Source organism: Temnothorax longispinosus, chromosome 8, assembly GCF_030848805.1.
Source record: "Temnothorax longispinosus isolate EJ_2023e chromosome 8, Tlon_JGU_v1, whole genome shotgun sequence".
Taxonomy (NCBI): domain Eukaryota; kingdom Metazoa; phylum Arthropoda; class Insecta; order Hymenoptera; family Formicidae; genus Temnothorax; species Temnothorax longispinosus.
The window spans coordinates 17385699-17402295 of NC_092365.1; the positions used below are offsets into that span (position 1 = coordinate 17385699).

A 16597-nucleotide genomic window follows, 5' to 3' on the forward strand; every position below is an offset into this window, starting at 1 on the left:
TATCGCCGTCGCTATACGTATCATTGGCTTTCAGCTGTCTCTCAACCGTTTCCTTTAACGGTCGATTAATAATAGGCAACACGTGGCGTTCCAGTTTCGTGCCCGGCAGTCACGGTAAAGCGTTCTCTCTTCCTCGTGCCCGGCATCGCCCTAATTAGCGTATCGCGGAAGTTATCGAAAATCCACGTGAGCGTTACAGATAATGCTCATTACTACACTCTCGATTTATTTGCGAAATGTAATAGACCACGCCCAATACCGCGATCGAAGTAATCTTAGGCGAGAATAAAAGAAGACTGTAGTCCCCTATGACTCTTTCTGGTTATTGTGTGATAATTGTTGATAAGTATCTCCTTGTAACTATTCTGGACTGATTTTCACCCTATTTGCTGGTTATCAATATTTTCAATCGATCTCTGTAACCGGTATCTATGATAATTCAAATTTCTAATAATTTGATGTGAATTTCACAGGCACGTGCATTAAGAATTACGTTTATTCCCGGAATTTATTATGAAATTATATAAATCTTCAACTTTATAGGTTTGGCACGTGTAATAGGCATGTATAATTCTTCCAAATTACAGCCGCAGTTTCATTGGCAATGCGGTATTATATCAGGTTAAAGACTTAGGGCTTCATTGCATCAATCTATTTGTAATTTGATAGCGGTAGTAGTAGTTGTAATACTTGAAGCATTTTCTTCTACAACACGCGAAGCCCCGAGATTACAGGTAATGCCGGGCCGGCGCGCGGCATCCAAGCCGGGCGTTGCAAGAAGACGTCAGTAAATCCAAGCGGAGGCAATGCTCCGCGTCGATCGAGAGCCCAATTTCAGTCGCGTCACGCGCGCTTACCTTACCTCTCTTAGCCGTAGGCTGTAAGCCGATTTTCTATTGCGGCCGCGTTTCGCGCGGCGCGCACCGTAAGAAGGGGCCATTAGAGAGACGCGTCCATTCATAATCCATTCATAAATTAGCTCAGCCGTGGAGGGAGGATAATGGTACGGACCAGCCTCGTAAGGATTCTCTCTTGACCCGCGGACCGACGGACGGAGCCGTTCACGGTGGACCGAGGATGGTCGCGAGGATGGGGAGAAGAAGAAGCCGCGAAGTTAAAGGAGGACGAAGGGGATACTGAAGATCGGTGTTACGATCCGCCGCGATTCCGCTCGTGTCTGCTCTCGGGCGAATCGTCGCGCCGCGATGGAATTTATGCGTTTAGGCGTCGGCTGAATGCTGATGTATACGGCCTCGTATAATGTTGCTATCGCGCGGCCAACGGCATAATGGCTCTCGTCCGAGAATGACGGCGTATACGGCGCGCGGCGTTCGCGACGCAGCGGGGCTATCGGTAATTATTTATCTGCCGATCCCCGAATGACCGTGGCACATAGGAACGTGCTCGTCGACGTACTATCGACGGTGTATATCCGTGCGATCTCCTCTCTTTCCTCTTTCCTTTCCCATGCTCTCACATCTATCCCTTAATCCGCCCTGACGCCGTTGACGAGAGAGCCCTGTATGACGTTATCTATCGCGCGATATTTTACGATGTCATATACAGACATAATGCGCGAATGACGCGTGTATATTTTTACGCGCGTATATTTGCGCAGTGTTAATAATGCACTTTACGTACAAAGATAAAAAGACGTCCAAAATTTTAAATTCTTAATCCTTATAGTGTAAAATGCAAGTTTAGTCAGTTATCAAATATTCCGTCATATTATAATAATAACTAATGATATATGCAATGATAATTACTTCGAATATATATAGATATATATTATATCTTTATATACATACGCTATCTAACTAGGATTTTATGGTGTTATCACACACAAGCCTGATGTAGATATAAATACTATAATACACGCAAGAGTCAAAGTCACTTCATTCTTTGCGAAGCACAGACAATATTAATTATTTACATCCTCTCGTCGTATAAGAGATGCGTTACGCAATATTGCAGGTAATTACGACTGATAACGCGATGGCCAACGCTGCAACTCGTCCCCCCGATAACACCACAGCTGTGATCGCGTGCATGGACAAGATTATAAGCAATTAGTCAGGTATCGACCGACTCTAAATCATTGTTGCTCGAGAGACGCTGGAGATATCTCGGTCTCTTCTCCCGGTCTCTTATTTCTATGCGCCCCCTTAATCGCGCTGCAGCTTTATATGTCGCGCAGCCAAGAAGATCGGAGGATTTTACGACCCTCACAAACGCGCAAAGAGCACTATGTAAATAAATATACACATCGCAGTGCCGGCGTTGCGGCGTTAAAACCGCGTTGCGACATCGCGGTGAAAGAAGACCACGTGGCGTGTCGCGTAAATAGATCTCTCATATACACGATACAATCTATCGTCGTCGTAAGATCAATCTTGTCACACATCGCCCTTTCGTTCCTTTGCGCGACTCATTAATTTTTATCGTCGATGTTTATCGCATACCCACCCCTCCGTCTCGCATTCGCGCTTTCGTCGGTGCAAACTAACGCGATGACGTTCAGCGATACTGTTGCGACTTACACTGTTGCGTGACCTAACGGGGGTCCGCCCTGTAATTTCATTTGTCGAGATTCTATCGCGGAATTTATACGGTCGACCGGTGGAAATACGTCGTGAAAACCGATAAAGCGGCCGTGCATAATGCAAATGGTATTACGCGTCTCTCGAGCTTCCACGTTCGGCGAGCCGTTAAATCGGCTCGAACGTGAAGAAACACGATATTTTCTTTATTTATTTTGTAGGAGTAACTGCTTGATTTCCCGACAGTTATGGGGAATTCAGAATTAGAGTCAATAAATTCACATTTTTCACGCAGATGACAAGTTCACGCATCGCTGATTAAATAATAAATAATTAATGCAGTAAAACAGGTGGACATGTCCGGTTCTGTATATGCAATTCTAAATCTCTTAATAATATTTTTATAATTCTTCTGATAAATAACATTAAATTAAATTTATACAGCAAGTGTTATTTACAATGTACGTCTTTTCATATGTTACTGCACATATTAAAATTAGCAAGTCTCGATCGCACTTCTGCAACTTACACGGATTATGTCGAATACGAGTCACGTAAGTACGACTGAAAAACAGGCAAGAAATCCATAATGATACATCAGTATCAGAGTAATACAGCGCGGTATCCCGATACGTGCTGTTAATACTACGGATTCGACGTCTTTTATCTTACAGATAGAATGCGTTTATTAAACGCTTAGCGCCTAATAAAATCTATTATTTAAAATACGTTGGCCGTCGAAGAAATTTCGAGTTCGAGTGAGATACTGGTACTGCAAAGGCTAGAATCGCGAGAAGTTTTTCTGATACCTTGGCATTATTTATATTAAAGTTAATGAATTTAATCTCATTTCTCTCTTTTCTTAATACTTCAAGAGTTCTAAAATTCTGCTAATTTTGCTAACAATAATGGGTTCTTGAATATTTCGAATTCAGCAATGTGCGATTTTGTTGTTTATGAATGTTACGCGATTCCACGATATTTCACAATGCAATTCGTTTAAAATTGTGCCAATGAACGGGAACTTCGAAACTGTGCATTGTCGGCTATCAATTGGTACAGTAGGTAGGTTGATATCGCATTAACGGTACTGAGGAGACTCGAGACTGAGTAAATACTCATGTAGCGATACTCGTGACAAGGACGAGCCATGTCGCAACAGGAAGCAGCCGACAGTTCGACTGGTCATGATGACTGATGAATATCTGAAAGATAAAGTTTGATAGAGACTAATTGTATACTACAACGTTTCATTCTTCTGCCGAAAGATATTTTTGACAGAGAGTAAACATATTCATCGATAATAAGTTAAAATAAAAATGCAGTCAATAAATATAAAATTGAATATATAGCATAACGAATAAACTTGTCTTACGCAAAATTGTAATTTGTTAATATTTATAATTCAAATATATCTGGTATAAGTAAAACAAAAGAATCCTCAGAATTGCTTATTAAGCATAAATAAAATGGAAAAGAAAAATAATGCCAAAACCTGTTGAATCCTTTTTTGCTGTATAAAGCAGCAGAGCGGATCTTTTAATGACGCAACGATAACGATTATGGTGACAGCTTTATATCCCTCTGAGTAATAACGCGTTTTGCATCTTGATATCATTACATCGTACCATTAATGCAATTTTCTACTCTTGTCGGATATAAATTCGGGAAAGTTTGTTGTAGACAGCTTGGTTACTAAGTGAGATAAACATAGGAAAAATTCGCTACATATAACTTAAAGCAGTTTTGATAACGTAATTATTTTCTAATCTAATCAGCTTTTAGTATGCACACGCACACGTGAATGCAACTTTCACGCGCGAGAAATTTTAATGCTAAAAAAATGCATTTTTCCAACTTTTAATAATTAGACATTCCTGTAAATTATGTTCCCTAAAATCGAAAATTTCAACAAAAATTTACGTGTAGAATTATCTTATAAGTTTACTCTTTAAGTAATTTCTAAAATTTACAGCTTAAAGAAAATTGCCAGGCAACGGCTAACAATATTTACATCTTTTAAAATGAATGTAAGCAAACGGAGGAATGACAGAAATCGTAGCGGCGTCTCCGTTGAATATCGAGAGGATGAGAATACTAAGTGCATTTAATCCCGACCGCAGCGCGACAAAAAAGGGTCATCGGCTCATCGCCGAACCAGCGGCGTGCGCATCACGGAGTCACGGAGAAGCATGAAGGGAGGAAGCGTCGCAGAAGAAGGCGAGGAGGAGGAGAGGAAGAAGATGATGATGATGAAAAGGATGAGAAGAGAAGAGAAGAGAAGGAAGAGGAGCTTCGGCGCGTCGGTTCCCTCGTGGCAATGCGGGTGCCGATTACGGGCGGCGGGCTTGAATCGCGACGCGACGCTTTATGCGCCTTGATAGCTAGCTGCACCAGGAGGCGGCGCCGCTACGTGCAACGGCGAGAGCCTACCTACCGGACGAGAAGTCGGGGACCCATTGGCCACCGCAATGACCAATCATCATTTGACATTCTTTCACCTTGCTTCGTGCATGTGTGCGCTAAACCGCCGCGCCGCGCCGGGCAACGCGGCGCCCGTCCGCGCACGTACGCGTGCACGCGCACACGTGTGGCGTGTGCACGCACGTGATGTCGCGGCCGACACATCGAACGTGCCCGTGTTACCAATACCACCGCGGTCACCACTACCGAGGATGCAGGCGATCGAGAGCGCGTCTGACAAGGCTCCAAACAGCGTGGAACACATGCAGCGTCGTGCTTAGCGTGCATCGGTAGCCGGCCGGAGTACAGGTTTATTAGGAAAAATCAGAGTCACTTCGAATTTCAAGTCCCGTCTGATATATAGCGCATACGTCCCATGTACGTCGATGTATACCCGGCTGATTTTAACGTCGCGTGGAGCGATGCTATTTATGGAACTGATTTGCAACGTAGATACACGCATAAAAAAATCTATTTGTAAAAAAAATGGTGCAGTACACCGGTAGCGCGATGCTTCTCGACGAGTGATATGTGTTTGGCGGCTTGCTTACCGGCTATTAAATTAATCACCCAAGTACGAAGTTAGATTAGTCCTAACTTAACGCGTCCGAAGAGTAGGAATTGATGTCTCCGGCGTTGAAATCACTAAAGCGCTGGCATCTCAGTCACCGGTGAATTTACTGACGTCGAGACATGCGTTCTGAAATAAAATAAAATATAGTCAGATAATGTAACATATAATGTTAAACCATTAATTAAGTTATAATTCCTAAATCATATTAATTGCACAGATAATATTTATAGTTTATTCAAGCAACATTTATGTTGCATCTGTAATCGTAAAGTTGATATTCATTCAATGAATGGACTTCCCGTGTGGATCCTCCAGATTTCTCGTTATGCGGTACGCTGTGCTATGGGTGTGCCCCTTTCCATTTCGTGAGTCAAATGAGAGCGCCTTTCGCCAATGCGCTGCACATAACTGCAGGAATGCAGGACCAATCTCTCCTGCCAATTTGCGATCCTTCAGCCCGGTTGATTGCGGAATTTCATTGACTGCTATCGGACTAGAATCGTCTCCTGATCTCCAAATCGACGAACTTCGGCTTTTTTCGAAATGAATATCGTCTGGCTAATCTGAAACAATTTGAGTCATTTGAGACTTTTGGTCGTCTACTGATTTATGCGCGCGGGCGAGATGAGATATGTACAGTCATCCAATAAATATCAGATGCAAAGTATTCATTAAATATATAGAAATTTATGTATTAATACAATCTCACATCATGCTAGTCTTTTGAAAAATTTTTCAAAGCTTGTTATATTATTTCGTAATTATTATATAATTATTCCTTTTTTATACTATCCTGCAATTTTATTAAAAAACAGGATGGAGTATTTAAAAATTGATTAAACGATTAAAAAACTTAAAAACGATAAAGATTCAAACAAGGAGTTGGTATTCAAATACAGACGCGAATATAGACGCAGCCTGTTTACTTCTTCAAAGCGTCATTCCGGCAGTCAAGATAATATTTGTGGTCACGAAGTTTCGTGTGCATCGCGATTTACACACACACGACATACGTCAGCGCGAGTCTCGATAATTTGCCGTGCTAGAATTGAAATGAAATCAAGATTGCCATGAAGGTCTTCCGTAAGTACTTGTAGCGGAATGTTTATCGGATAAGTTTTTAGCTTCTGTAAAATATTATACATATATGCAGAATACATGAATCTTATCTGATTTTGAGTAATATCGTCTCTATCTATCTTTATTAGAGAACTTTCGTTAATTAATAGAATATTCGCGTATTCATATTGATCGTTAATTGTGATAATCGCGATCCATATCATTATTTACGATCTTAAATCCGGTTGCTCCGTGATGTATACGTATGTACGTATTACTGATGCACGCGTTGTCACCGGACTTAGGGCATCAGGGACACGTCAAGGGGTTGTTGACTCGACGGCACTCGGCGCAGACTCGCGCCTGGAAAAACGCCGACTTAGGCATTCAACGTGTCAGCTGCGGCCGATTCCGCGGTAGCACACGCCGGACCAGTTCAGCGAATTGAACAGCTCCACTTGCCATATCCCGTCACATCCTGCAGGCATTTTCCTGCCTATTACGGCCGCGACGGATCACGGCCTAGAGCAAAGAATTGTTCAATGAAATTCTTCGCCGCGAAAACCCGCCTCTCGGACTCGTGCATCTCGCGCACGTTCTGGGAAATAGACCGCGGAATTCGATTCAATCGCCATTACTCGGAAATCGCTAAAATTATCCTTTGAATAATATCAAAGTCGATGAGAAAACGTTCAATTATGACACTTGTTAAATTATGATAGTTATAGAATTGAATATGTAAAAAAATCTTTGCTTTCAAAAGTGCAATAATGGTTTTTATCCCAAAAAATTATTATTTCCATAACGTGTAATAAACAATGTTCCCTACATTATTTGATCTATGGATTTTTTAAATCAAATAAATTAATAAAATATATTTAAAAGATCTACTGTGCGTATAGATATGATAATTTAAATATTTTCTAATTCAAAATTCTGTTATTAATGATATTCATTATCTTGCAGGTATTTAATTTATTCGAAAGATAAGACTATGTGTGATACGCGGTATCCAAAAAATTTTTCTATATATAAATATCTGACGCGTAAAATGTTAAGCGATTTACAGAGCGTAGCACGAAAAGAATTTTGATATATCAACAGGATATCGACCAGTTATGCATGACAAAAACGATATGTCCGCGCAAACATACGACCTCGAACCTTGATATACCTCTCCAAACGCAAGGAAAGTGGAGTATACCGTAAAATGTGTATATCAGAATGAAACTATAAACGCGTTGTAATACGCACGGTACCTAGACGCAGTTAACTATGCGTCACGGTTCACCGCAGAAACAACAATTACGTGAAAAATGACTATTGCGCGGCGTGAAGGTCGTTGCGGTGCAACAAGAATCGCTATCCGAGCGATCATACGCGGCAGAGAGATATTTACCTGGCCTATCCCACCGGCTTCTAATATTTTATGGGCTTATGGAAGTTAATATGCCGATTAAATGCAAATTCGCTGCAAGCGATTAAATCTCAAACACCGAAGAGGCAGCCTCGCGGAAAGATCGTAAACAATCTGACATATCATCGTCGAATATCAAAATGTTACACTCGAGTCAATATAGAGAAGAAAATCGATTGAATCGTTGATAATATCACACCTCGAATGGCGCAAGATGATGATTGCTTAGGTCGCTATAATCCGACAAACAGTAGCGCGCGATGGGAATAATAAGAAGCTCGATTGCACTGAGTGACGAGAAATTAGGTGACATAATGATTTACTAAGAAGCAGCTGTCAGAGAACAAGCATGATATAACAGACTCTAACGAGCCGGAACTTGTTACTCTCCTTATAAAAGTTAAGTTACATCACACGCACCGTACGTTAACGGTGACGGCGAATACTTTTCAGATCAAATATAACTAAATAATTCTTATATATGTACCACAAGAGAAAAAGTGAGAGACATGTATTCGCTACATGTATATTTTATGTATCAAGACACTAAATGACCCTTGAGCGTGTTCTATTCCTTCCAGGGCACCAATTCCTAGATCTCATCATCCTCTGCTCATCCTAAGCCCAAAATCACACCCATCATACAATGCAGTCTGGTGTGAGAAGGCGCCGCATTGGCGTGGGTCATCTTCCTTCTTCCACCGCTCCGTGACGTCCTAACGATGATTCTGACGATTCTTCTCATCTTCGAACCCGCGTTGGTTACCCGCGCGTTGGTCGTATGACCGTCCCTAAGTGGCTGCGCGACCGGTGCATTAGTTACGGCCGAATTGGTAATGACGTTTTCATTCTAATAAATGATGCGCATGGAGATGCAAGAGCGGAGAGGTCGGTGAAGAAGGAAAGGACCCGAAGAGAAGGAAAACAGAGAGAGAGAGAGAGATAGAGTGAAGAGTCGTTGTCCAGAAACGCCGATGCACCCTCGTCTTTTCTCTCCCGCTCGATTCTCCACCCAACGTCTCTCTCGCACACGCATACACGCATACACACATGAGTAACATCGTTATGGTCCTTTTACGCTAAACCGCCTCCTCCTCCTCCTCCTCCCAGGTGGAGAATTTTCTCATCGTGTAGATGTAGAGGACTCGTCAGTTTCTTCGAGAGAGGCGCCCTTGGCCCTCTCCGGACCTCGGCCGGTACTACTTTGCGGTCCTTACACGCACATATATATATTTGTGTGTGTATGCGTGTGTATTGCGTGCGTGCATGTGCGAGCAGGCACACGCGCTCTCCACTTCCTTTCGCCGCGTCTTTCGTTCGTTTGTACATTCGGTCCCGAAGAGTCGAAGGAAGGCCAACAGCGGCAAGAGAAGAAGACAGGGCGTGGCCGCGATCTCCCGCACTGCGAAGCGCGTTTATTTGGTCGAGAAATATCTCCTGCGTTCTCTCTGTCGTCTTCACTGACAATATCTCTTTTTCTCTCTCTCTCTCTCTCTCCCCCCCCCCCCATCTTTACCTCCCTTCCTCTCTGAGCGGATTAAAATATTTAGAAGCAACGACTAAATTGCTTCTCCTCTTCTCCTTAAAATCTTATGGCATACATTTATAACCAAGGTAATGTTTTGATATCAATAAATATTGTTATCTTGAATAACCGCGTGCGCGATTTTTGAATTGAATAAATTTATGGAATTGGAAACTGAGTTTTGTATTTTTTCAATTTCTCGAGATCTCAGACGCGTACTTTATACTTCATCCAATCCTGCCCCTCTCTAACTGCCCAGCTTCCGATGGACATCCGCACGTACGCCCTTTCCTTGTTCTCTTTCCACGCTTTCCAATCGCGGCTAGAGCCGCGATGCACGCGCACACGTGTACGCACGTGTGTCGGGTCGCATCGAAAGGCGCGTCACGCGTTTCGAATCGCCCGTCCAACGTCGTTCTTCGTGGCGTGGAAGAGAAACGGGGAACGTGGACAGCGCAATGAGAACGGCTTGTGCAACGAAGGAACGAAAATAGCGAAGAGGGATAGAGAGAAATGGGAGCGAGGAGAAGGACGGAATATACCAGCGCGAGGAGGAGTAAAAACAGCCCTCTCTTCTGCCCCTTATCTTGCTCTCTTTTTCTCTTCATTCCCTCCTTTCCATCTTGGCAGAGTCACGTCCTCGGACTTTGTGTCGAAAAAGAAGAGACGAGATGGAGTGAGGACGAGGTTCAGGAAATTTACGCCTGGATGATTATCGCTCGATCGATTCGAGGATCGATAGGCATCCGTCCGGCTAGATAACTCTGCTAGCGGATGGATTTAATTACGAACGGAATATTTAATCGGCTTATTTTAGCTCCTCGTCGTAAACGTTCTTCGGCCTGCGACAGAAATACCATGTTGTTACTTAGAAGATACTTATAGAATCAATTTACAGAATTATGTTGATTTTAATTCAAATGTTTCTTTCTTTCTTCGTTTCTACCAGAGGAAACCATTTTTAATCGTAAAATTTGCTCCACACTTAGAAAAGATTGTTGTATTGATACTTGCATTTTGTTACTTCCTTTCCACGATCCCAATTAATTTTCTTATTGTATATACATTATGCTTGCTTCGTGTAGCGAGAAATTGATATGATGGAGTTCTTTGACTCAAATATTAGGTCAATTAGTAAATAGCACAAGTAATTTTATTTTAATTATTTCAAGCTAATGATAAACAGTAAACTTTTATTTAAAGTTTTTACATTTAAAAAATAATAGGTTTTACGCGAGAAGTAGGTTTTATATACCAGTATAAAATGTTTTCTCAGCCTGGTGCAAGTTGTATCCTCATATTTATACTTTTTGGCAGTTTTCTATAACTTATACTATATGGTACACAATTATGTGTTCAAAAAAGAAAATTAGCCAATAAAAAAAAGTGATAATTGTTCTCGGCAGGCAAAAAGTGCATATTAATTTCCATTATCGAATTAATTATCATGGCATTGCACATTGAACGATTTACATGACCAATTCCAAAAGTGACCTCGATTCTGAGTGGCATATCGCATATCGAGATCTCTTCAAGGCCGTTCTACCAAATGAGACCCGGAATCGAACATTGTACACTTCAAACGAGGTTCTCGATCGAGAGATACGAGAGATTTCGCCTTCTTGCTGTGTCTGTCATCAGACTTTAGAGTTGAGAATATTTGTCCTTCAACCTTCGAATATCGAGGTGTTTTCGCTTTCTTCGTTAATGACGATCATTTATAAACAGATTCCGTTAATTAAAACAACCTACGCGATTCCAATCCCGACTGGAACAAAGTCGCAAAGTTCATACAAAATTTCCGCTGAATTAATTTAACACAGGAAATTTATCCGTTATTTTTACGAATTAGATTTATGATCTTTTTCCTCTAGGCATTTCTCATGTAGATGCCACGAAATTCGACACAGTTTGTTAGAATTTATAAATATGGAAATAATGGTCACTGCGCGAATGGTCGAGCTAATAATAATAATGGCCGTAACGAAAGCTCTTTATAACCACGCATAATTCGCCCAGAGAGAAAGAGAGAATCCTGCGGCGCCGATCCAGTCCTAATATTGTAACCACGAATTACTGGAAATGCCTTATTTTGCGAATGTCACAGACGGCGATAAAGGGGGAAAGAAAAGAACGAGACTGCCAGCATTCTCTCTTCGTGTACACAGACAAGCCAGAGGCCTCTCATTACAGATTCCATGCGGAGTATTTGATTACCGGCAACGATAACAAATTTCAGTAATGCGCGTTGAGAACGAGGAGATAATTAATATCATCGAACGCGTCTCGCGTATAAAATTCCGCCGAGGTGGACGTCTACGTAACCGGGGGGAGGAGAGCGAGAGAGAGGAAACATGCCCGATGCGGACGCACGGAAGATGTAATCCAACGTGACACTGAAGCGGAAAGTAACATCCCGAGGCAATGTAACTCGACGATGTACGACGTGATGAACGAGCGTTCGTCGTGAATCATTTTATGAGTTTTATAATATTGGCCAGGTTTATATAGCCTGTCTCAGAAGTCGCGCACTTTCTCCGAGCCAATATAAGAAGAATAATGGTTGTCCCAACATTACAGGTGATTTAAAAAAACGTAAAGGGAAGCAAAATTCACATGTAATTTGTGAGATGCGTGGCTTGAATAATTTTAAACAAGCATAATTTTAACAGTCAATAGGGTGGTCGATGCGATGCGACGATATAAAATATAATTGTTAATAACGTTATCGGACTCGGAGACACACTTCTGCGGCGATTTACCGTAAAGTCGTATACGGATCGCCACTAGAAATTCCAGATACGCGGTTTCACTAAGGAGCGGCCACCTCTGGGAAGGGTTAAAGCGAGAAGGAAGGCGGAGAGGAACCGGGTATGGAAGGCCGCGAAAACGATGTCAGCACGACGAAACACAGCGCAGACAAACGGGGGCGGGCGGGGGCCGAGAAAGAGTTTAAGCTGGTTCGGTTTTCTCCTTGGCCTCTGGATCGCGATCGTTTCCATCGGAGCGCGCACGGGAGAGCCAGCCGCGCCGGTAGCCAGGGGGCAGAAGCAAAAAAATTCAAAGCCGACGCCACTCATGCCGGCGAATGGATTTTTATATCGAGCACACACATAAACGGAGCCGCGCGACGTACGATAAATGCATGTGTGTGCGCGTACGATGACTCGCGTGATGCTACTGCACATGAAAAAAGACTGTATGTATTTAACCTTGTACAGATCGATACGCGCAAGTATCTCTATTATCTGATGCAACATTTTTTATATTACTTGGAAGAAATTATTAAGTTATTGAAATTAAAATGTTCGAAAAAAAGAGGCATCGTATACGTTTCCTTCCTGCAATTTTTTTAATTGGTATCGAATAATGCGCAAGATCAACAATAGAAAATCAAATAACACTTTTAGATTAATATTTCAATTAAAAGTAAACTATCCACGACTTGAAAAATAAAAATTTTAAAAATATTTCTTTTAAAAGTCCATTTTAGTATAGATAAACTTTTTTTTTATAGATTGCTATAATTATTTTTGAGAGATATCTTCTAAGAACGTAAGGTTTCGTGGTTCCTAGAAGAGAGTAAGATAATCTTCACGGATCTGACCCTGACAGACTGATGTAGATATTCTAACTAAAGAAAAATATTTCTATAGCCACTCTCTCAATTACATGAAACAAAGTTTAGACTGTACGGCACGGTAATGGTTGGTTAAATTAATACAACAATGAAAAAAAAACCGGATCGTTTTTAACGATCGACGTGTACTTACTGAATTGTAAGGTGAAGAAAGCGGGTGCACATTTTGAAAGACAGACTTCTCCTTCCTCGAAGCGAGGGAGCGCAAAGGTATACTTTGTCCAGGAGTGTTGCACGTATCGCATCGGATTTCACGTGGGGTCTGTGGTTCCTTGGGAATGGATACTCGCGTGGTTATGGATTACGATCGCGGCAGTTTGCAACCACGGCTGAGGTGCTGCAGGTATACATAAGACAAGTACATAACGCGCGCGTGAAACCTTTCGATTCACCGATTGACCCTTAAAAAGTAAACTGAAACGAAATCTGGTAGGATTATTATAGCTAAATAAAAATAAATGATGGCTAAAGATCGCGATACTCGAAGAAATACAGAAAGTACAACAATTATGTATAATTTTAAAAGACAATAAGACGTCATGGATGAGCATCAATCAAAACCGCGAAACGAATTTTTACGAAGATTACATCGGGTAAATTACGTAATTGTCTTTTTTTAAAAAGAAAAAATATATATATACTCACATATACCTATATATAGATAATTCATATTTCGTGAAATATTTAACTGCTCAAATGCGTTATTCCAAACAAATAGATATGTAGATATCAGTGGATGCAATTACTTGGTTCATGTCGAGGATAAATTCATAATTCTGAATTTGAATTACGAATTGTTCTTACATGCTCTCTTTACAATGTTTACGTCTAGATGTTTACGCGTTTACGATTAGGCTACGCGTTAAGGAAAGGAGGCATACATTTTGAAGCCTAGCTATACAGCTGTTCTAAATTGATAATAAGATCGTATACGGACGATTTAATTAGCGATGAAAGATCTACGCTTATTGACTTTAACGATTGATGATAACTGTTCATTCTTAGTACAGAGAAACGAAAAATAATTAAATAAATAAAGTTTTCAGGATAATAAAAGTAAATGTTTAAATGCATATCATAGATAATATATAGATATGTATTGGAGAGTTGAATTTATAACGAGATCACTCTATGCTGTTTTATTGGCAGTTGTTAACAATTAAATTTTTATAAGCTCCATCGGTTTTGCAAATTATTCTGTTTTAAATTCTTCGCTCTATATTATTTTATACTAATATTGTACAATAATATTCTCTAATAATTTATTGCAAATGTGAACTATATTATCACAGATAATTTCTATGTTGTCAATGGTACATAAATACATAAGTATATTGTACAACAGTAATAAGTCAGTTTTCACCAAAACGTTGGGAAGTGAGTAGTTCTATTTTTTGAAGAAAAATCTGAAGTACGAAACTTTTCCTAATAATAAAATTTTCATATCTCATGAAGTACTCTCATTTGTAATGTATCTAATGATGTAGAAATGATAATGAGTCCTTCTATTGTTAGATATTTTTTAGATAGAAATATACCTTATTACTTGACACACAATTGTAAAAATCACTGCAATAAAGATATTTACATAATTTTATTCTTTTCATGTCGTGCTACGCACGATAGACATAAGTGCATTGCTTGAAAAATGACGCGAATACGTTTAACTCATTGCGTTTAACTAATCAAAATAGATAATATGTAGAATGGATGGAGTATATTTAGTCGTATTATAAATACAAAGCTTTATGATCCACTAGACAATTGTAAATCTCGCAAATTGGCACACGAACGAAACGTCAACTCGCTTTAATCAAATTTACAAATGACGAATGTGATAAGCAAATTACGTTTAAATCACTAACAAATTTAAAGCACAGTACAAAATACATTCGAATTTATGCGAAGACATATTATCACAAGAATAAAACGATATTATATAATTTTCATTCTTTGTCGTTTTGATTCGTGCGTAAAAAAAGTAAATTGTGCCAAATATTCAACTTTATTCACTTAAATTTATTTACAATCGTCAATCGTGGACGTTGAGTACTTGCGCGAATTAATAGGAGGTTTATTGTTTGCAAGGAAATAATCGAGTTTGGTGTTTTATTTTCTAGTATTTGAAAAACGATCGTCATATTCAATGGATATGGTGGTGACAGGATGGCTCGTACTGCTACCCGTTCAATCGACTCTTGCTACGCACATGACAATGCAAAGTGGCTCGGATACGCGTGCTATATAACAACTACCAAACAAAATTTAATCACGAAATATTTAATATCTATATTATAAAATAAACACATATGCCAAATATTTAATTTATATTCTTCTGAAATTAATTTTGTTAAATAAACTATTATTACAGACTTCGCACTTTGTGAATTTATTACCATTGTTTAAAGTAACCATTAATTCCGTTCGATAACTATTAATTGTGAAAATGTTTTACACAATCTTTAATTTCGCTGAAAGCTTTACCAATTCCAATAACAAATAATCAAATAAATTCAGTTTCCACACATTATAATAAAATCAAATGTTAAAATGCACAACATAGAAAATCTATATACATATACATATAAATATAAATATATTTAGTTTATAGATCCTTCCTAATGCTGTTTTACTGGCAGCAGTTAATAACTATATGCTCTCTTTATTTTGTAAATCATTATTTTAAATTATATATTATTTGGGATTCTTCAGCAGCTCCATTATTTTATTATAATACATTACAAATGTGAATTTGCATGATATTATCACGCATGATTTCTATATTGTCAACAGCACGCAATTCAGCTTTCACTGGACCGTCTCTAGGGAAGCGAGTTGTTTCATATCACTACTCGAAGTTGATAAAAATAAATTATATATTATATTTTAATTATATATTATAATATATTATAATATACATAAATTGTGCACTATTTCTTATAAAAAAAATTCTTGATAACAAAACTTTGACTTTTGAGACTTTTCGTGATAATAAAATTATCATCCAATATTCCCATTTGCGATGTACTTTATGCTGCTATAAAAACGGTGATACACATTTTCTTTAGATACGTTATATATAAACAATATCTAAATTTTATTCGACAATCATGTATATCAAATAATATAATTATTGTTATCAACTCAACATAATAAGTAAAGATATTAAATTAAAATTGTTTTCAATGCTCTCTCTCGAGTGCTCCTCTCAAATATATTCAGTATAACTCAGTTTAATAAATAAATAAATTCATATTTTCTGTATTTCAACTATGTAAATCCGGGTTGAATTGAGAACTTATAAAGTTACAGAACACTTACCTGTACACGTTGAGTCGTACACAGTAAGTTCACAGATTGCCTTGAAAATAAAAGCCGG

The 16597-nt window shown here is 39.4% G+C and overlaps 1 protein-coding gene across 2 annotated transcripts in view; it reads left to right on the forward strand.

Moving 5' to 3' along the window:
* The window catches only part of Gwl (serine/threonine-protein kinase greatwall), a 182254-nt gene extending 165669 nt beyond the window's left edge, over positions 1-16585 (forward strand). For both annotated transcript variants that reach the window (XM_071787097.1, XM_071787096.1), the window contains one exon: positions 15339-16585. In XM_071787097.1, the coding sequence (XP_071643198.1) occupies positions 15339-15466 (128 nt within the window). In that variant the 3' untranslated portion in view covers positions 15467-16585. The remainder of the gene's footprint in view (positions 1-15338) is intronic.
* The last annotated feature ends 12 nt before the right edge of the window (positions 16586-16597 follow it).